Source organism: Oryzias melastigma, unplaced genomic scaffold (genome assembly GCF_002922805.2).
Source record: "Oryzias melastigma strain HK-1 unplaced genomic scaffold, ASM292280v2 sc00261, whole genome shotgun sequence".
In the NCBI taxonomy this organism is placed as follows: domain Eukaryota; kingdom Metazoa; phylum Chordata; class Actinopteri; order Beloniformes; family Adrianichthyidae; genus Oryzias; species Oryzias melastigma.
Genome location: NW_023416895.1, coordinates 393,221 through 414,484, shown reverse-complemented (window position 1 = coordinate 414,484; position 21,264 = coordinate 393,221). Strand labels below are relative to the sequence as shown.

At 38.9% G+C, this 21,264-nt stretch overlaps 1 protein-coding gene across 3 annotated transcripts in view; it reads left to right on the top strand.

Moving 5' to 3' along the window:
- Positions 1-933: 933 nt before the first annotated feature.
- The window catches only part of bcas3 (BCAS3 microtubule associated cell migration factor), a gene marked incomplete at its 5' end in the record, with an annotated part of 146,712 nt that continues 126,381 nt past the window's right edge, over positions 934-21,264 (top strand). For all 3 annotated transcript variants that reach the window (XM_036210843.1, XM_036210842.1, XM_024262027.1), the window contains 2 exon segments: positions 934-1,067; positions 6,034-6,364. In XM_036210843.1, the coding sequence (XP_036066736.1) occupies positions 934-1,067; positions 6,034-6,364 (465 nt within the window).

The window sequence follows — 21,264 nt, the reverse complement described above, 5'->3', positions numbered from 1 at the left end:
TGGATTTTAGCTCAGAGGCAAAATCAAAACTCACGGATATTTAGAAGCTGTTCATTTGACACCAATGCATTATCTGTAGCAGTAGAATGCACATTTCTTGCACCATTTACAGATTAATCTTAATAGATAACTACTTAATTTGAATAGATATAAACATTTGTTAAAATGTGTTTACTTCTTTCAACTAAAATCATTATAATTCAATTTTTGTCAATTTGAATTTATTTTAAAGAAATTATGATAAAATCGAAATCGTAAAATAAAATTGAAAAAATCGTGATTTTCTTTTTTGCCATATCGCCTTTTTTGCGGGCTCACTGTTTGTGTGTGTAGCAGACGAGCTGGTGTGTTCTTGAATTGCGCTCCCCTCTTGGGAAATTACTGCAGCTTCTTCAGAAGCAAAAGTTTCATGCAAGCATCTTGAGTTTTTGTGACGAACCGAAGGAGTCAAATATGCAAATATGGAAACCGTGAATAAAGAAACACTAACACATAGGAGAGACTGTAGTTTCCTTTTTCTGAAACATTAGAGTGATAGAGTTGCTAATTTTTTCTTCTAAAGAAGAATGTTTTTGCCCAACATTTATCTAATTTTTGTGTCGGCTTGTGAGACTTTCAACTTTGCGGGCAGGAATAACCCACAGCTTGGGGCTTTGTCTACTTTAGTCTTATTCTTCTGCACACAAATAGCAAGAAATGAACAAAAGCAACACTTTGTTATTTTAAAAATTGAATTAATCTGATAAAACCTCATCTAAATGTGCTGGATTACAAAAGTGGTATTGGTCACATGAGCAACAGGCCACTTGTTTTTGACCACTGCAAAGACATAATGTGTGAAACAAACTTTTACGCATTGAAACTAAGACTTTATGTTAAGTAATCCTTTTTTCAGTGGTTAGCAACTGTTTTGTTGTCTTGTTTTCTTCACAGGAATGCTGCTGGTGACTGCCGACACACTGGGCCATGACTTCCACGTTTTTCAGATCCTCACTCACCCCTGGGCTTCCTCCCAAACTGCTGTGCACCATCTGTATACGCTGCATCGTGGGGAGACCGAGGCCAAGGTCCAAGACACAAATATCTCACACCACAGAAAGTTTGACATTTAAAAAGGGCTAAGAAATATTACATTTACATTTTATTTTGTTGGTTAGTTTTTATTTGTGTATTGTTTTTATCTATGTCAGCCATTATACCAGAGAACTAGCAATGTGATGTAAAAGTGCTGGCTCAACAGAACTACTTCAGGCCTTGTTCAGTTCGGGATTATTGACAAGGCAAACACACAGACACTCTGGGAGCCCGTCTGTAGTCCGGTCCGCTGACCGGCTGCACATGGAGCATGCTTTGATCTTGGTGCTGTAAACACTAAATGTTAGCCGTAACCTAGTGCTCAGGCCAGGGGGTTATCAGCATGCACTCACTCACACACATAGACACACACTCACACTCCAAAACACAGTGGACTGTGATAAAGTCTCAGTTAGGTGGGTGGAGAAACGCCTTATCTGTCTCCAGCAACCAAACAAGCGCCGGCCGACTGCCAGTGACCCGAGGCCAGGTAAACAGGCCTGATAACAGGGTCTACGGCTTGAGGGTAGAACAGAAGGAGGCCGAGCTCAGAGTCAGGGGCAAACTCGAGAGCACTTGTTGATGAGGTGCAGAAGTGGAGCTGGTTTCTGTTTATTGCCCCAGTACTGCAGATCACTAAAGGGTCTGACATTCCCTCACCTGACTGACTGCAGTGTGAGCATCACCCTGTTGAAGTACTTCAATCTGTTTCATTTTTAACTAGATGCTTAACATATGTATTTGTCTGGCTTAAGAAGTGCAAGTTATAAATCAAACCCAGGATTTAATTCATAATTTTGCTAAAGACTTTTAGATATGACTCTGATAAGGCGACGCAGAAACCTGGAGCTGATCTCTCATGATCCTTGTGTTATGGACATCTTCTGAACATTGCTTGCTAGTTGTTTGTTCTCTGCTCTCTTTATTATCCTTGCATCCATCTGTGTCAAATTCTTGTCATTCCTTTGTAGGCCCTCTCAGGTGAACATATTTGTCTTCTCCATAGCTTCTGTTACAAAGAGGTTCTAAACATCTTTTCTTATTTACATTTCTCTGTCTACGACACTCCATGTGAATCACCTCCACATGCATTTCTTTTATTAAAGGTAACTATTGGTACAGTGGCTCCTGGACTGTGAATGTACAGCCTCTGCCACCTTTCAGGTACTGCTCTACCTGACAGTAAAATCCAGGAACCTGGTTACAGTTGAACCACTGACAGGTCTATTACGACAATTTACCACGCACACAAAGTGGCCCTTTATCAACTTTGAATCATCCCTAATCTGCACAGCAGAGGTCAGGCCTCTTCTGTCATTCATCTTTGTGAAGTAAAGTAACTGTCTGGTATGCAATGGATACCCAATTAACTGTCATTGCTGAGAACAGTTACCTAGTCTGACCTGGCAACAGATTAGACAGGCCTCCAGGTACAGAGCTGTCTCTCTGACTTGGGATGAACATTCTTCATCTTAACTTTCTCTCGGGGAATGTATTTTTCTTTCTTATCTTTGCTCTCGTGTCTATTGTTTTTAACTAGCTTTGGCCTTTAAATAACATGTGGAATGACGCATGGTGTTTCTTCCCACAAACACCTACTTATTCTGTCACCTCTTCATTTAGTCTTCCATTTGTTGTCTTCTTATGCTGTATTGTCTCCTGCAGCCTGTCTGTCTGGTTTCCTGCGTGTCTAACATGCTCACAGAGATCCTATCATGTCAAGTGTCTACTCTCTGAAAGTTTAAGTAGGACTTAGAGAGGGCATCATCACCTCTTTTTTTTCTGGGTCCTTTATATTTACTGACAAAGGGGCTCCAAGGAGATGGTTACCGTTAAAAAAAATCTTGCATAATCCTGTACGTTGGATTTTGTCATGTGCCTTAGCCAGATTTGGATGTGCTTGAGGTAAACGCCCGGCCACAGTGGTGGCTTGTTTATCTCAGCTGTGCATACTTTTGCAGACCAAAAAATGTCCAAAAGGGCTTCTGTATATTGTCAAAAATTCAAAGACATACCTAAAGTACAGAAAAGCCTACTGGATGCTAGATAGAAGGGCCAGTAAAGAACTATCAAGATTCGTTCTAGTTCTTTTTTTTACTTTCCATTGACTTGAGTAGTTCAGTTTGTCTGTGAAGATTCTCATTTATATAGGGGACATTCTGAAGTTGAGTCATGCCATCTGGACTTAAAATCTTCTTTCTTGAAACATTTTACCACTCATCCGAGTGTCTTCACTGGTCTGTGACTGAGACACAGACCAGTGAAGACACTTGGAGGAGTGGCAAAATGTTTCAAAAACGAAGATTTTAAGTCTAGATACCATGACTCAACTTCCGGACAGGAGCTCAGTTTTCATGTTCACCAATGATTCCTGCCCATTGTTCTTGTTTCTCTTTAAGCTCTCGCATGCCGTACAAACTGGGCTTTAGTTCCTCTTATGAATCTTTGAGTCTTTATTGAGCCTTAGGGTATGGGGTCAAATCAGGATCTGCTTAAAGTGATCAAAAAAACAGTGGGACAATTTGAAAAAGAGGGATTGTAAATTTGGACGCCTCCCTGGAGAGGTGTTCCGGGCATGTCCCGCTGGGCGGAGGCCCCGGGGAAGACCCAGGACACGCTGGAGAGACTACGTCTCTCAGCTGGCCTGGGAACGCCTCGGGGTCCCCCCAGAGGAGCTGGAGGAAGTGGCCGGGGAGAGGGAAGTCTGGGCATCTTTGCTTAGACTGCTGCCCCCGCGACCTGGTCCCGGATGAAGCGGAGGAAGATGGATGGATGGATGGATGGAAATTTGAAAAAAATTTGAAAGCAGTTTTAAACTTGAAAATACATATTGAAAACTTGAAGGAATTGTTGAAAATTTGAAAAATAATATTGAAACGCTAAAAAAATATATTGTAAATTTGAAAAATAAATGTAAATGTATAACTTGGAAAAAAGAAAAAAAAACGAAAACTCTTCCCAATTAAACAAATTATGTTTATTTTTACTTTCAACTTTCCTTTTTTCCGTTTTTCATTATTTTCTTTCAATTCTCTGTGTTCAGTTTCAATTCAGATTTTTGAGTTGTCTTTGGTATGACTCAGCCTGGATTTGAACTCAAGACCTTCCAGTCTCATGGCAGACATGCAGTTGAGTTAATCTTTGCCATTTCAGTTGTAAAAGTTATAATGGTTTCCAAAACACCTTATCTGAACCATAATATGTAATTAGTTATGTAACATGTCTTTTTAGGATGCCTCTGTTAGTCCTCAGTTGGACAATTTGTGTCCTTTGAGGAATTCTTAAGAAGTTAATGAAGAGCGGCGTTTATTCCGTCACAGACAGAATAGTGATGGTTAATGGGCTCATTTTGTGGGTGGGTGGGGTGGAGGGATCTTAAAGAAAACCCAGACACTATTATGCTTGATTCACACTGGACCTGGAAGCCCTGTGAAGCAGCCCAGAATGAAGGCCATTTCCATTCGGTGCCCTGGGTTAACCCATTCAGACAGTAAATGCTGCAGTCATGTGCAGCCGGGTTGGGCTGTGCAGCGATCGTTTTGGCGTCTGGTCTATTTTTTGAGGTAAATTCTGGCAGGAAGTTACGCCACGACACACAAGAAATCAGGTTAATTTTCAGAATATAACTGATTGTTAAATGTGATCATGTATCTAAACAGACTGCAAACACACAACACACACACAAAAAACCAGATACTGAGACACACACACACACACACACACAGACCAATGATTACGGAGTGGGGGGCGTGATTTTTGGTGTCCGGTGAATGCAAAAAAAGCTTTAAAAAACCACAGCTGAGCAGGATTGTCCGTCGCAAGTAAAATGTGTGTCTGGTGTGAACTGGAGGTGAAGTGGCTATCGCTCGCACTCCGCCCACTCACTGCTTCACAGCGCTTCCTGGTCCGGTGTGAACCAGGGACCCAGAGAGAGACACCTGTTAGACCTGACGTTTATTGGAGACCACCATCAGTTAGAGACTGGCTACAATTGGAAGATACATTCTCATTAGTAAAGACACAATCTTTTGTAGTGAAACTATCCAGTCTGTGTATAACTTTACATTTTTTATGGACACGTACATTTGTATGAAAGTCGGATGCTCTGCTGGAGGGATTTGCCCATTGGCTGTCAGCATCTGATCTCCAACAAACAGGAGCGTGTTCTATGTTGCACAAAGTTGGCACAGTTCATTTCTTGGTGAGTTTTTGGTAGGATTCACACAAATGATGAACGGGTCCTTGTTCTTTCCCAACCCTATCATAGCATGCCATCTTTCAGTGCTGTATTTCTCACACCAAAGGGACACTTAAAATCCTTTTATTTTCTCAAAAATTGACGGTGCTCCTTACAACGTTCAGTGCCTCATGTATTCTGCTGTGCTCGCTGACCTCAAACCAACTTGATGTGTAACATGACACTCATGAATCTGATTCTGGATTGTTGGAGCATTACGGCTACAGTAGCCAGGAGGTGTGTTTAGTTAATGGTTTTGACTGTTATATTTCACTTCAACCAAATCATTATCTGTATGTAGGAAAATAAACCTAATTGTTGATTTTGCACCTTCTAGTCTGGTGTACCTTTTAGTCCAAAAAGTTGGTATAACGAAAGGCAACAAATTGCTACAAGTTTCATGTCACAATTGTTTTACTGTTGCCATCTTCTGTTTATCTACAATGCACTTCATACTAAAAAAGAGAGCAGTCTGGACTTACTTGGAATGATCCCTTTGGTGCCCACAGATCCCCTGATGTTTACTCTTTCTCCTAGTGGTATTTGGACAGGAATCACACTTTGTGATGGTTTCTTATGGTGCATCAGATTAGAAAAAAAATAACGGTACTGACATCAAACATATACACATTTTAATGTTTGTCCCGGTAATATGAAAAGGTGATTTCAGATTTGAACTTTTGTATTTTTACCACCTCTCGTGTTTTTCTTTCTGCATCCAGGTCCAAGACATGTGCTTCAGCCAGGACAGCCGCTGGGTAGCCATCAGCACTCTCCGTGGCACTACGCATGTTTTCCCCATCAACCCTTACGGTGGGGCACCTTGTGCCCGTACACATATGTCCCCAAGAGTGGTGAACCGAATGTCCCGTTTCCAAAAAAGTGCCGGCCTGGAAGACATCGAGCAAGAATTGAACAGGGCGACTGTGATGGGAGGAGGAGCCGTGGGCACAGGAGGAAGTAGCTGCATCCTGGGGCCGGGGGGAGGCATCGGAGGCCGCTGTAGCCCCATACCCGGTTTGTCCAGCAGCCCATCCGGATCTCCCTTGCATGGTAAGAATATGAGTGAAGAGTGAGAGAAAGGCAAATGTTATATGAGTGAGATCATAAAAGAACATAGTTTTCAGGAAATCCCAAGTCCATGCCATTCAAAAGGATTTGGAGAAATGACTCTTGACTACATGGAGGGGTTCTTATCCCAATATTGACCAGACACGCAGTATTGTGCAACAAACTTCAGTTCCCTAATTTCTTTGTTTGTTTAAAACAGGAGTGTCAAACTCAATTCCACAGGGGGCCAAAATCCAAAAACACACTTTAGGTTGCAGGCTGAACAGTTTAAACATTTATAGAACACACAAAATCTAAACCTTTAAATGTAACTTTTTGAACATAAATATGAATGAAAATGATTCCTGAATAAATCAACTTAAATCTTACATTTGCTCTCCCTAAAAATAAATGCTTTCTAAATCATACAAGTTAGAAAAGTTGGGAGAAAAATTATTTTACACTAATGTCATTTTGCATTGAAAAATAAACATAGTTTTTAAATATCACCAAAGATTTTGTTCTTCATAAAAGTATATCTTGTCAGAATTATAGCAATTCAACATCTGAACATGCTGCATAACAAAATCAGAACAACCTGGAAACATGAATAAAATGTGTGTGTTTCCGCAATAACAAATCCAATTCTGTTTTCGTTGCTCTCGTGATGTTTTATCTTTTTTGTCATCGGGTTGTTTTGTGTTTTTGTGAGGTTGTGTGTTATGGAGATTCTCCAGGTGGACTGCAGGAGCTCATCACTGAGACACCTGAGGCGTCATCGGTGACGCTTAAACACAGTTAACTTTTCAACTGTTAACACGATCAACGTAAATCCAGTAGATTCTGAAGGAGAAAAGCGGCACTCCTTCAGAATCTACTGGATTTACATTGATCATGTCAGCAATTGAAAACATTACAGTAGATGAAAGAGCATAAGCACTGGAGCTACGGTGTTGCATGGCTATACCAGTGCAACGTATGGCTGGGTTATTGACATCAATAACATAAAATGATCTCAGGGCTGGATCTGTATCGCATTCCTTGAGTGTGACATGTGGCAAAGATCCGAACTTTGCTGTAATGTTTTAAATAGACCTCAGGAGTGGTTCTTTACTGACTTGTTTAATTTTTCCCAAATGTTTTTGTCTGCTTTTTTGCACGTTTCCAGTTTATCTGGCTGGCTTTAATCTCTCCCAATTTCTCTGTTTTGTTTTTTGTAGATACTGGTTCATGGCATGACTTAGCTGTCTTTAATCTAAAATCAGTCAGGAGATGGTGTTAAGCAGTTTAGAGCAGGCAAAGAAGAATACATGCAGTCATTCTAAATATTGGTAAGAGGCATTAAGTAAAACGAGTGACTGGAAAGTCTTTAACATACTGTCAGAGACCCAGAGAATTATTCATTTACAGCACCTTAAAGCAGTACAAGTCTCTTTGACCTGCAACTTAAAAAATGAGGACTTTTTGGAAGTTTGTACTGGACTCAAATACTGCTCGTATATGCTCACCAGGTCCATGAAAAAGCACAGCTACATCCACAGCACACTCCTGCCAAACCCTCTTCTTCTTCTTCTTTTCTGCTTATATTGTTAGAGAGGGGAAAAACGCTGTGTACGATGGAGGTTACATTGCATGAAGAGGTAAAAGAGTCTGCTACATTGAGAGCTTCTTTACCTTAAATATGTTGGGGTGATTTATTTTGTTTATAGTCATATCATTTTTTGTGCAGGGAAAAAAACATAACTATTGTTGGTCATATTTAGAAGTTTTGCTGGTTTATTTGCTCTGATTTTTTTTTTTTTTTTTACATGGAATCTGCCTGTTTGTTGGTCAATGTCAGAAGAGTCTTATGTAACTTACTCCCAATTTTCTTTTAAATTGTTTTAATTATTTTCAGTTTTCAGTTATGTTTATAAATGTTTTTATGTAACGGACTACAGAGCCTTTAATTCAATTCAATTCAATTCAATTTTATTTATATAGCCCAATATCACAAATTCAATTTGCCTCATTGGGCTTCATGCCTGTAGTTTTTACAGATGCACAGATGGAGTCATAAAATATGCACAATAGGTAAAAACTAAACAGACTATAAAGAACGGTCATCCCTGTCCTTAGACCCTCCCTCGCGGTAAGGAAAAACTCCTAAAAAAACCTGAGTCAGGAAAAAAAGAAGAAACCTTAGGGATTCCCACATGAGGGAGAGATCCCATCCCAGGACGGACAGGCGATACCAGAACGGTTAAAGAAAAGTTAGCTGCTAAAACTGCATATATGAGTAGAGTTCATTCATATAGAGCTGAGGGACGAGTGATGATTAAGTCCATAGTCCAGATGAAGCAGAACTGCAGTCCACGACCAGGAGCAGGTTTGAATTGTATGCATTTTCTTAACATTTTTAAATTGTTTAAATTGCTAGTTTGCTTAAAAATCCTCAGTAATGTGTACTCTAATTAGTCAAAAACATTAGCCTGTTGCTAAAATATTAGCTACATGCATGAAAACTACATTAACAATATTTAAAATAAATACACAAAATACACAGTAACAGGGCTGTTACCTGCCAATTCTAAAGAAATACAATGAAGAACATTTTATTAGTGTAATAAAATAGTCACATGAGTATATACTTTAATCGTAGTAGCTTGGTTTTTAGTCAAACGAAGAAAAGTAAAAATTCAAAAATGAATCTTGATGTTTGTCAGGATCTGACATATTGTAACAAGGATTTTTGCTGATAGATCAATTCCACCAAACAGAAGTGAAAGCAGCTTGCCATACTGCAGCTGAGTAGAAGCACGTTTGTGCATTTCAGCTGACATGTCATGACGGCGGCTCTTCCCAAGGACTCTGGCTGCCACAGCCTTGTGTGCCTGTGTTTGTCAAACACCCCACAGCCCACTCACAGTCTGTGTGTAGCCAACAAATACTCAGCTACGCTCATGTTTTGTGGGAAGTGCAGTACTTCGCTGCTGGAGGTGTTACTTAGTGTAAAATATCACAGTTCCCATCTGTGATTGGCTTCCAGGAATATCCCTGAGCTCTGATTGGTGTGTTTTAGCGGGTGCCAGGCCGAGAACTTGTAAACACTTCGGAGAACTGAATGACTGCTAACCGTCCGCCCAGAGAATTTATATAACATGTATTTTAAATCCTGCTTCATAAAATCCTACTTTTAAGTGTTTTCTACCTATCTGAGGTGTAAATCTGATGTTTCGCACTCAAATGACAGTTCTGACTTCCATGAAGTGAATGAGACTTCTATGAAAACCGTTGAGGTCACAGAAGCTGTTACACGTTCCCCAGAAGAGTGTTCAAAGGCATTGATCTGCTGCCTCTTAGAAGTCCAGTTTCCAAATAACCTCATCAACCGCTGAGCTGATGGATGGGGTGACTCTCCTGGAGGGGACAACGTGTCCCACATTTTAGAGGTTGTTTTACATGTTTATTTTTCTTTCTTTCAGAAGTTTGGATATGTAAACTGTGGTTTTATTTAGCTCCTAAGATGAGAAGACATTTGAAATCACATAAAGTCCATTTTATTCTCTCAAGTGAGATGTACCATTTTAAAGCAGGTAGTTTCTTGTAGTGTCAGCAGACTCACCAGCCCCCTGCCAGGATTTTAATGAGGACCCTGTAGCTGTCAAGTGAGGGTGTGAACCACCAATGTTCAGTCCCTGGCATGGCTCAAATGTATGACTCCAATACTGACAGCAACAAAATGGTATCGAAATTGCTACTTTATCTTTTGTTTGACATAAAGTTGAAGATTGAAAATGTAATTTGACCATTGTTATTTTTTTTTTCTAGAGATTAAGAACGTATGTTTGAATGTATTTGAATGAACAGCAGAAAGCCTAAATGTTTGTGAAAAAGGCTCTGCTTGTTCACTTTTATAACATTCTAGACTGAGGTGTAGCTCAAACCAGATTGCGTGCATTCCTCCTTGATAGTATCAAGCGCTGCAGCGGTCAGGGGAATGAACTGATAGAAGAGGCTGGAATGAGTTTTAAGCTGGCACAAGATTTTCACTTCTCTGATCCAGAAGTTGCACTTCACTCTGAGCCACGCATACGCATTCAAATCTCTCCTGACAGGAGGCGCCCTTGCTTCCTCATCTCCTTCCTGTCCCTTTTGTTGAGACTCGGTTCCTTTGTTAACCCCTGCACCAAAGCACACACATTTCTACTGATACTAAAAAAACGAGGCCTTAAGCCTTAAAGGATGTCAGTCTGTGGACACTGTCAAGACACAGGGGGACAAACTTCATCAAAGTGAGCTGTGAGGTCAAATAAAACATTTTTTAATGCATTAATCTCATTTTTAACAAGGGTCCAACTGTTAGCTTAATTTAAACTCAGCTGAAAACGCTTTCTACATCATTTTCTCAACATGTATCTTGGTGTCTGTGCAGACAGCATGTGCCACACATCTGTTGCTGCTGTAACATCATCCGTGAGGGACTTTGTAGTTTTTAACAGAACTAACTCAAAAAAAAATTAAAAAAAAATCTAACCCAAATCTGTTATGTAAGAGCTAACGCCAGACGAGGTGTTTATCATAAATTAATGGGATACACGGAGGCCGGATCGCATCAGACGGTAAACTGTGAAAAAAGGAATGTCAGTATGTATTATGATAATAATAAGTAGTTTATGGTCAACATTGTCTGTGTGCTCAGAAAAGTAATCCTACTGTGAACCTGATGTTTTGGTTTTGTTTTTTATTTTTTATTTTTTGTGTTTCTTAAATGTTTAAGACTGAAAAAATCCTTTTTAGTTCTGTAAAAGTTCAGGTTAGAAGTCTGCTATAAGGAAACTTGTTAAAGCTACTTTTTTAGTTGTATTTTGATCTTTTACTGTCTCACAATGTCACAAATTTAAATGAAACTATATCAAAATGAGGCTTTTCACAACAATTACCGTATTTTCCGGAGTATACGTAGTAGTTTTTTTTTATAATTCATAGTTTCATATTTGGGACTTATACTCAGGAGCGACTTATTTGTGTCTTTGTGTTTTTTAAGACATTAAAAGGGTTATATATATTTGGTATTTTCCCAGTAAACACCAGTTATCTTTTAGTGGTTGTTTCCTCTAACAACCGCTAGAGGGAGCTGCATCTGAAGTATTTGCAATTGACAGTGACAGAAGAAGTGTCGTCCAAAACAAAAATCAAATAGAATCTGATTTTTTTCCTCTTAAACTTGGATATTTTTCTTATACAAATCAAAAGAATAGTATTCTTGTATTTCTTTATTTATCTTTGTTGCTACGCTGGGCTTGGTGGATTTGTCCTGAAACGTCAAACTTTTCTCCTTAAAGCATATCTTATACACTGGAAAATACGGTATTAGGTTTGATTAAAAATAGATTATTAATTATTTACAGGTCATTATTAACAAATGACACAAAAATTAATCGCATGACAGCACTACATATTGCTTATTTTTTTAAAGCAATATATACCAAGGAAATAAGGAATAAAGAAGGGAGATGGAAGCACAGCAAGAGGGAGATACCTTTGTGGTATAGCAGCACTAAAAGCTGGGGTCTTGAGCAGACCGGTCATAAATCCTGTTTTTGTTTCAAGGGAGGGCAGTAGGGCCACCTGACAGCAGTTAGTCTTCACAGTGATACTTTCAACTGTGTGTGCGTTTGAAAAGAAGACAAACCGTCTATAGTACAGAACATTTTTGTGGCAAGATGCACAAAAAGAAGGGTCAGAAAGCAGCATTATGTAAGTAAAGCTTTTCAAAAGTGAGATATTTTACAATGTGTAATGTAGTTCACAGGAAATTAAAGTCAGGCTTCATATCGCTTTCTTGGAACACAGAAACTCGAAACGTTTTAGTGTGAGAAGCTAGCTGTGTGTTATATTAGAAGTTCATGAAATAGTGATGTCAGCAATGTTTAAGCTTAACAGATTACACCGATCTAGCACTTCTATGACAAGTCCACACTGCAAAGAATCTGCCTGAGTGAAGAACATGGCGTGCCAAATTCTCTCTGAAAGTAATATATTTAAACTAGTTATTCATTCATATTCTTTCAGTTTTTCAGGTTTGTCCTCTGCAAAAAAAAACAAAAAAAAAACAAATGTGAGTAAGCTTTGATGTTGAGTCCATGGTCTCCTTGACTTTTTATTTAAATACCGGTATCTATTCCTCAATAGTTGAAGTCTGTATAGATCCAACTCTCATTGTAAAAGTGAAAGCTTTTGCTATCAATACACGAAGGATTGACTGTTATAACTGATCAAGGATCCTTAAACACAGAGAGGAAACTCACTACTTCTCAAACTTGTGTGGCTTATTGTAATAGCAACTTCTACCCACTCAGGTATCACTGCCTGACAGTACAAATGTGCGCTCAAATATGACCGCACAACCCAACATGGTCAAAATTAAGAGATAATTAAAATGAGAAAAGTTGCATTACCTGCGATAATGCTAGTGTGAATGCTTTTTGCTGAACATGTTAAAACTGTTTCCTGAAAGTGCTGAAGCAATATACTCTAATTGCTGAAGGGATTTGCTGAAAAAGCTATTTGTACAATTTAAAATTCTCTAAAAAACTGGAAATTTTGTTAAATAACAACGAAAGACTGCTGAAGTTGGCCTAAATTTCTGGAAAAATTGGTAGTTTGCTTAAAAATCCTCAGTAAATGTCAATTTAGTCAAAGACGTTAGCCTGTTGCTATGATATTAGCTAAACTCAAAATTAGCCCAACAAACCTCAGCAGATTACAACTTTTAAGTCGTGATTTCTCCCGGAATTCTGTTTCGTCAAAAGAGGAACAAAATCAAAGAGAACAACTTAGCCAGAAATGTTAGCCTGTTGCTATAATATTAGCTCATCTCAAAAGTAGTATAAAAGAAGCCACAGCAGGTGTGCTACCTAAAGGAGCTAGCAATGAACACTTAACATTTATTTTAGCTTACATGTCTATTGTACTTAAGGGTCATCTTTTTTGTGGGTTTTAAGGCTTTATCAGAACAAAATAAGTGTTTTCCTGTGAATCCTAAATATAAACATATCTTTAATGTGAATTTAAAAATAAATAGAAATTTGTAGCAATTAGTTGCATTCCTTGTTGTTATACTGTAATTTTGTAGATATTATAACAGTGTTTCAGGCAATCTAAAGCTGCATTTGATGCTATTCTTGGGTAGGAATGAGTTCATTCTCACTCTAAAAGTTTGATTCTGGAGTGAGTATCTGATGCAGAAATGTCCAGCAGTGTATGTTGGAGCAGTCATTATCGCTTCTATCACAAGGTCCTGCATGCCTATTATTCTGGCTCCTTAGCTTCCTGCCACATGTAAATTTAGAAGTGCAGTCCCCTCCTCCACCGACTCATGCTAACAGTGTTGATAAAAACTCTATCATTTGTCATGTTTACGCCGGATGCAAACACATTGAGTCACATATGCTTTTGTGTCTGCCTTCCGTCTGTTTTTGTGAGTGGAGTGTGAATTTTGGGCAGTAAGGACGTTTTTTTTTTTGTGTGTAGATTGGCAGAGAACAGCAGGGTGAGGCAAACCGGGTCTGAGCCACCTAGCCACAACAGCTGCTCAGTGATTGTCGCCAGTGGGAAGAGGGCTGATTTTTGGGAAGGAACTATAGAAAAGTACACATCCTTCTCAACGCTTGCAGCCTGTGCCGCTGGCACTCCTAAAAATAGAGGCAGCAATTGGGTGTTCTCTTGTCACTGTTAGAATCTAGAAAGGTTATTTATGTCCCTCAGTACAACTTCTGCACACAGTACCATTTCTGTTTCCAATGGTACCTGAGTGCTCTTCCTCTGTGTGATCAATGCAGTGTCATTCTGAGGTGATGTCCCACAATGTACAGTGCAGCTTCACTGTGGTGTAGGTCGTACATGCCTAGATTAGTAAGTATAGATTCTCTATATTGTGAAAAGCTTATTGAACCTTTACCATTAGTGCTGCCACAAATCATTATTTTAATAGTCGACTAATCACTGATTATTTTTTCCGATTAGTCGACTAATCGTGTCATGCACAAAGTAGATGTAAAACACATCTAAACCATCATTAGCTTTAAACTAACTAAAAGCTAGGTATATAGCATTACCTGTGATAATGCTAGTGTGAATGCTGTAAGCTGAATTTGGCTGCTGAATATACAAGTGCTGATAGCTGAAGATGCTTAAGTAGATATGTAAAATCACCGAAGCTGCTTGCCAGCCAAATTAGCTGAATGCCAAATTAGCCTAAGAAAATCCTAAGTAAGCCAAAACAGCCAGAATACGACTAAAATATTAGCTAAACTCCAAAATTGCCTAAAAAACTAAAAATGCCTAAATTAGCCAAAATAGGTAGCATGTTGCTGAAATATTAGCTAAACTCCAAAATAGTCTAAAAAAACAAAAAACCTAAATTAGCCAAATAGCATGTATCCAAATATTAGCTAAACTCCAAAATAGCCTATGCCTATATTAGCCAAAAATAGCTAGCATGTAGCTGGAATTTTTTGCTAAACTCCAAAAAAGCCTAAAAAACAAAAAAAGTCTAAATTAGCCAAACTAGCTAGCATGTAGCTAAAATATTAGCGAAACTCCAAAACAGCCTAAAAAACCTTAATTAATGTCAACATAGTCCAAAAAGCTGGCAGAATGCCTTTATAACTTTTATGGTTAGATCTCTGATTCTTCGCTTTTCCCTCCTTGTGGGAGCCGCCGTTTCATGACGTCATCCTAGAGCCGGCCTCGTTGTCTCTGCAGATTAGGTCCAGAGGATCCACTTTTTCTCAGAGTTGATGCTAAACTGAAAGTGTTTTGCACATTGCTGCTAGTTCCAGAAAGAAAGTGTGTGTTAGCCTGGAGATGGTGCTGTCAGAGCAGACTCTTACTGCAAAGGAGCTGTGTTGTCTTTGTGATGTCACAACGTGAGGACCTGCTCGTTTTGTGGGTTGGGAGGGGCTGGTGGTCAGAGCGGAAGTTTTTAGAGGATAGAGATGCGTGAACGGATCAAAATACTAGTGAGGAATGATTATAATACACTTGAAAATCAAAAAGTGCATTTTGCATGATATAGACAGTTTAATCTAAACATGATGTTTTAATTCCCTTTTTCTGTTTTATACCGCCTTGATAAGGATTTTAACATCATGAAAGAAAACTGTATTGTTCCAGAACATATTATTGTTAAATTCCTCAACTTTCCTTGTTCCTGCAGTACAGTTGACAGCTACGACATACACACTTTTTTAACATCCCCTGGCAGCTTTCGAGTGTATACACAGAACTACACTAATTCACTTCCCAAGTGTGGAACATCAACAGAGGGCTATTAGTCAGTGCAACAGATTTGTTTCCTCACCAAGCAGAAGTCTTGGTGGTCCGATCACAGGGCCATCTGGGCCCTGGCGCTGGTTCAGAGAGAGAGAGGGAGGCAAAAAACAAGGTGTGACGGGAAACTGTTAATTCACTTGTTGATAAAGGGACACTTCCTTTTTGCTATTAGAGGCTGACGGCTTGGTTATTTGGGTTTGTTACTTTTGTTTTATCTTTGCCTCTCCCTCCTCCGGCACTTCTTGCCCCCCTCGTGTCATTCATCGTCCGGTTGTGAAAAACACCAAGGCTTTGCAGTCCGTGCTGAGGAAACATGACCTCATTGCTGCTGAAGTGTGACATGTATGTGCTCAGCTGCGTGGTGAGCCTGTTGTTCAGTCGGTCATAACCAAGCGAGTTTTGATCAAGTCCCATTGGAAGCTTCAAAACCCATTGTAAAATGTTTACTGTTTCACTTTCTAACATCATGAATCGTCTTTTTCTGGACCCGTGTCCATAGACTCTCCTTCTATCATTAGCTTAGCATAGGCTCCCTTTTGTAGCATCTGATACATTATATGCTTTCCTACGACTTATTATAGCAATTTTTAATTTCTTTAGAAACTTTTTTGTGGAGTCTGTAAAAGCAGAGAATCAAAGATATACAGATTTAGTTTGTCTTGGTTTTACTTGTGTTTTGTCAAGTCAACAAGGACCAGCTTGGTTTCCTTTTCCCAAATAAGAAGCCAGACTTGCTGTCTTAAAGACAGGTTCAAGGTTAAAGAGAGCAGAAAAGCAGTTATCAGATGTGTTGGAAATGTCAGAGAATAGAATCAAGTCCAAAAATTGACTGTGTCCATATCACTTTAACTGGAAGAATTTCAGTGAAAAAAAATCTAACAGTAGAAGCAGCTTACTGTAGTTTGATGGAGCCCCCAAGTTGCTGTGTTCTTGTACCACAGTTGTCCTCTGTGTGGCGCTGTGTGGTTACATTTGGCCAGCATGTGCAGGAAAGCAGCAGCGCTGCTCACAACAGGAAGGACCTGAGAAGCTCTACTTACTGTAAGGGTTTCGCCTTGATACAGATCTGACGACACGCACAGACAGGCGTAGTTTCTCCTGCTTTTTATGAATGACTGCTTCCTCAAATTATAGCTCTTTCTATTTTTTTTATTCTAGATACTTTTTTGCAAAATGTTAAATCTTTTGACCTGTAATAGGATATTTAAATCATTGTAGTTTTTATAGATTTAAAAAAAAAATCATTTTCTTTTTTCAATTTGACTTCCAGGCCTTTACATTTATTTCTTTTCAAAAATTAAGATTATTATCTTTAAAAAAGAGGTGTTTTATTATAGCAAATGTAATGTAGCTTATTATATTTAGCTGCATATTTAACTATAACGTTGCTTCTCTAAAATGGAGCAAATGATTTTTCATGTTTTTCCTGCAAGCTATTGTGCATTCATAGGATCTAAGCTCTGTGCATTTCTCAGCACAATTGCATTTAGCACTGAACACCATCAAAGGTAGGGCCGTGTCGGCTGTTCTGTGCAGGCTTCGTCTGCAGGCCTCTCCCTGTGGTCGGCAGAGGAGCCGGGGCCCAGCTCCGCTTGAGTCAATAAACGGAGAGCTCAGCGCAAAACCACACGGCAATCGAACAAGCTGTTTACCCAGAAAATTAGCCTTCCCCTGTACTTTTAAAGCTTTTAAAGCGACCAAAAATACACAGTGTGTGGAATATGTATCTTGGCCTGTGTTCGGGCTCCGCCAGAGACCTCTGTCCTTTCTACACAAACCCTAATAACTCAATCTGCACAACCACTAAACCCTCTTATCACTGGGCGCTCGCCGCTACACTCATCATTATTTGATTTGCAAAATTGTAAGGTAGAGATAAAGAAATAAAGCTGGCTTGCTGTTACACACAGAAGGAACTTGTGGCTTTCAGCTTATTGCCCACCATAGAAAATAGCATTATTATAGAAGCATAAGGCTGGAGTATTGTCACAAAATCAAAAGGTTTTTCATCCAAGAAAGTTTAAAATGTTAGCATTTTTTTACCACATTGAAAAAAAAAACATAAGAAAAATGTTTGCTGATACAAAATTATTTTAATTAGAAATATATTTATGAAATGTTGTCACTGTGAGATTAAATCTATAGTTTTCCCAGTGAAATTAAGCCAGCAATCATTGACATAGTCAATATTTACCATAGAGGGTTCACGAGTTACTGAAAATATTCGCCCTTAAAAGAGGAATATGGAAGAAATGTCTTTTTTGTTTTAAATGTGTTTACTCATTTCATGTCTTAGTGTTTTTGACATGCCGTTTATTTAAAGTGGAATGCTGAGACTCCGCGGGCTGCGCTCAGATCAAAGCAGCCTGGCAGCAGCTTTCATGCAGGAACTTCTGAGGTATCTGCAGAGTCAGCCAGTCGGTATCATCAGCTCATCTGAATGTGAGAAATCACTCTAATAAATGTGCAGTGAAGAGAGTTTTGTGAGTTTTTTTATTTTTATTTTTTGGTCTGTGTAGGTAAAAAAGCCGTCGACCGAACCTGGTTTATGCTTTATTATTGACAACATTTTTATAGACGTCGTCTTCTCCAGGAGCCTTTTTCAGATGGGAAGCACAGTAGGAAGAGAGCGTGTTTGTTTCCTTCTAGGAAGACGGCGTTTAAGACGCTGCCTGTCATTCAGTAAGTCAGGGGATTAGTGCATTAACAGAAAAGGGATTTCAGCTCATTGTTTTTTTAATAAATATATAATGATTGTCTATAAAAATTCCAGCTTTATTTAAGAAGATAATAAGCTGGAAGAAATGTAGCAGAAGAAACTCATGACGAAATTGTAAATGTTTAGGTTTGATTATAAATGTGTTGTCTCTCTTTAAATGCAGCACAGTTGTCATAGTATTGTTTTCTCTTTCTGTTATTGTGTCCTCTGCATCAGACTACGCTGTTATTAAAAATGATGCTTTTAGAATGTGAGAGACTCCTGCAGCCGCCGCCTCCCCGGCTGTAGTCCAGCCTCATTTTCAGTTCCTCTCTGATCTGTTTTTCATCACGTACAGCGACAAAGCTCTTCTTTTTGGCTGAGATTAAAATGTGCAATGCTGCCAAAATTATCCCATAAAAGATACATTTTTACAATGAATATATGGCTGTAGTGGTGGATTATAGGGAACAGTGAGTAATGTGCTGTGTGGGAATGGAGGAAAATAATTCTGAAACGCTAAACAAGTCGTGATCATTTTCTGTGGCCCAGCTGCAGGCTTTGTTAAATAAAGGTTCAGTTTGTAGATGCAGGTTTACCTTGTTTTAGCTGAAATAATTAAAAATATAAAACAGAATTTTTTTACACATTCTGTCTTTACCTAACGCTATGCAAGAAAACATGTCTCTAAACCAGGAGTGTCAAACTCAATCTCACAAGGAGCCAAAATCCAAAACACACCTGAGGTCGCAGGCCGAACAGGAGAAACATTTATTGAATACACTAAAAGTAAACTTTTAAAAGTTTAAAACTGTAACTTTTTAACATATTTATGAATCAGATATATAGCATTACCTGTGATAATGCTAGTGTGGATGCTGTAAGCTGAATTCGGCAGCTGAAGATGCTGAAATTGATAGCTGAAAACGTTGAAGTCATAGCCAGCTAAAATATTTGCTAAATTCCAAATTAGCCTAAAAAACTGGGAAAAAAAAAAATGGTTAACCAAAACCAGAATGTAGCTGAAAAAATAGCTAAACTTCAAAATGGCCTAAAAGATCTTAGTAAATACCAAAATAGTCCAAAAAGCTATCAGAATGCTAATTTTTAAAACTTTAAAACTGTAACTTTTTAACATAATTATAAATAATAAAAATGCAGAAATATTATTCTAGAATACATCAATTTAAACATTAATAACTTTCAGTATTTAACACTCCATGAAAATATATTTTGTCAAATTTCCACAAGTTAAGAATAAGAGCAAGATATCATCTGGCCATTAATAACAATAAAAGAAAATGATCTGGAGGGCCCGGGGGCCGGATCCGGCTCCTGGGCCTTTGACTTTGACATGTGGCCTAAAGTGTCATCGATGTTTGAGTCAGACTTCATGGGAATTTGACCTTAATGCTATGATTAAATTAAGTTTTTTTGCGTCTTGCTTGTTGTGATATATATATATATATATTACAGAAATCTGTGAATTTTAATCTATTAACCAAAGTTCAATTATTTCTTCACCTTATGATGCATCTGTGGTGATCTCTGGAGATTTTAATTGTGTTTTTGTCTGTAATTAATTTTATTTTTTTAAAAGAGGACAACATCTAATAGTTTTGTTTTTAGTGCTGCATTTGTGATATTTCATACCTTTGGGATTTTCCCTTTTGCAGTAGATGTTGGTTCACAGAAGTGTGGAGTAATTCTTTATCCAGACTGATCTTGTGTGAAGACCTCTCTCGTTGAGCGTGAACAGAGGGGGACGTAAAGCTTCTCACACCACTCTGCCTCTCCTCCTCCCCCCGTGATCTTTTTCCTGCCCCCCCAAGCTTTCTCAGACATCTAATTGTTTGCCATAACCCGTCCCCCTTTAACAGTGAGGCGCTGGCTCCTTGACCCACATCAGATGATAGAGACACACATGCATCCCCGCACGTGCACGGACTCGCAGTGGGAGTGTGGGTGTCATCTGATCTAGCAGAGCTGTCTGGCCCCCTCCGAGTGTTTCTTTCTGGCGACTCGGTCCTGTCTGATGAAGCCTTGTAAATACTGACATGCTGTAAACTTGCAGATCTGATTTCAGGGTGCTGCTTGTGTGTTCTTTGTTTGCACACTTTTCTTTTGCTTCGTACTGTTTGTTAGAAATGCACTCGTGATGTCAAAGTGTTGCTGTTGCTGCATCGGGTTCTTCTGCCTTTTTATTTCACCGCTCACTCATTTGGGCTCTACATATGTGCATTTGAAATCTTTATTTTTTATATTTTTTACTTTTTCATGAACTCTTCATTTGTATTTTTTCCTGATGCTTTATTAAAATTGAAACACATCTAGCTTTTTATCCTTTTTTTGTAAGTGATAGTTTATCTAAGCTTCCTGACATGAGAAACGACAATAAAAATACAAAACACGCAAAAATGTTCCCAAATGGGGTTGTTAAAAATGGCTCCCTGTCAGGCTGCGGTTTGGGAGCAGGAGAGCGGGCAGAAAGCCATTTTCACACAGGCCGGCCTGACCCCGACTCTTCAGAGTGAAAGGAGAGGCTCTGAGCTAAAAACCTGCACATCCCTCTGCTGAAAAAGAAGAAAAGGACCAAGCAAAGCGTCCTGATAGCTTTTCCACAGGTCCTCCTATTCCTCAACAAAAGAGTAAATCATGTGAAGTTTATTTTCTTTGCAGCATCTGTGTTTTATAAAGGCTCTTTTAATTTGTTTTTACTCTGTCCAGTGGGGGATCCCCTCTCCTTTTTTTCTCCCTTTTCCTTCCTCTTTATGTTCAACCCCCTTTCTAGCCCTCCCTGCTGTCTATTTCTCCCTCTTTCTTCTCCTCCCTTCTGTTTTTGCTCTCTCCCTTTCTTTCCTCCTCATGTGGAAGTGAGTGTTTTAAT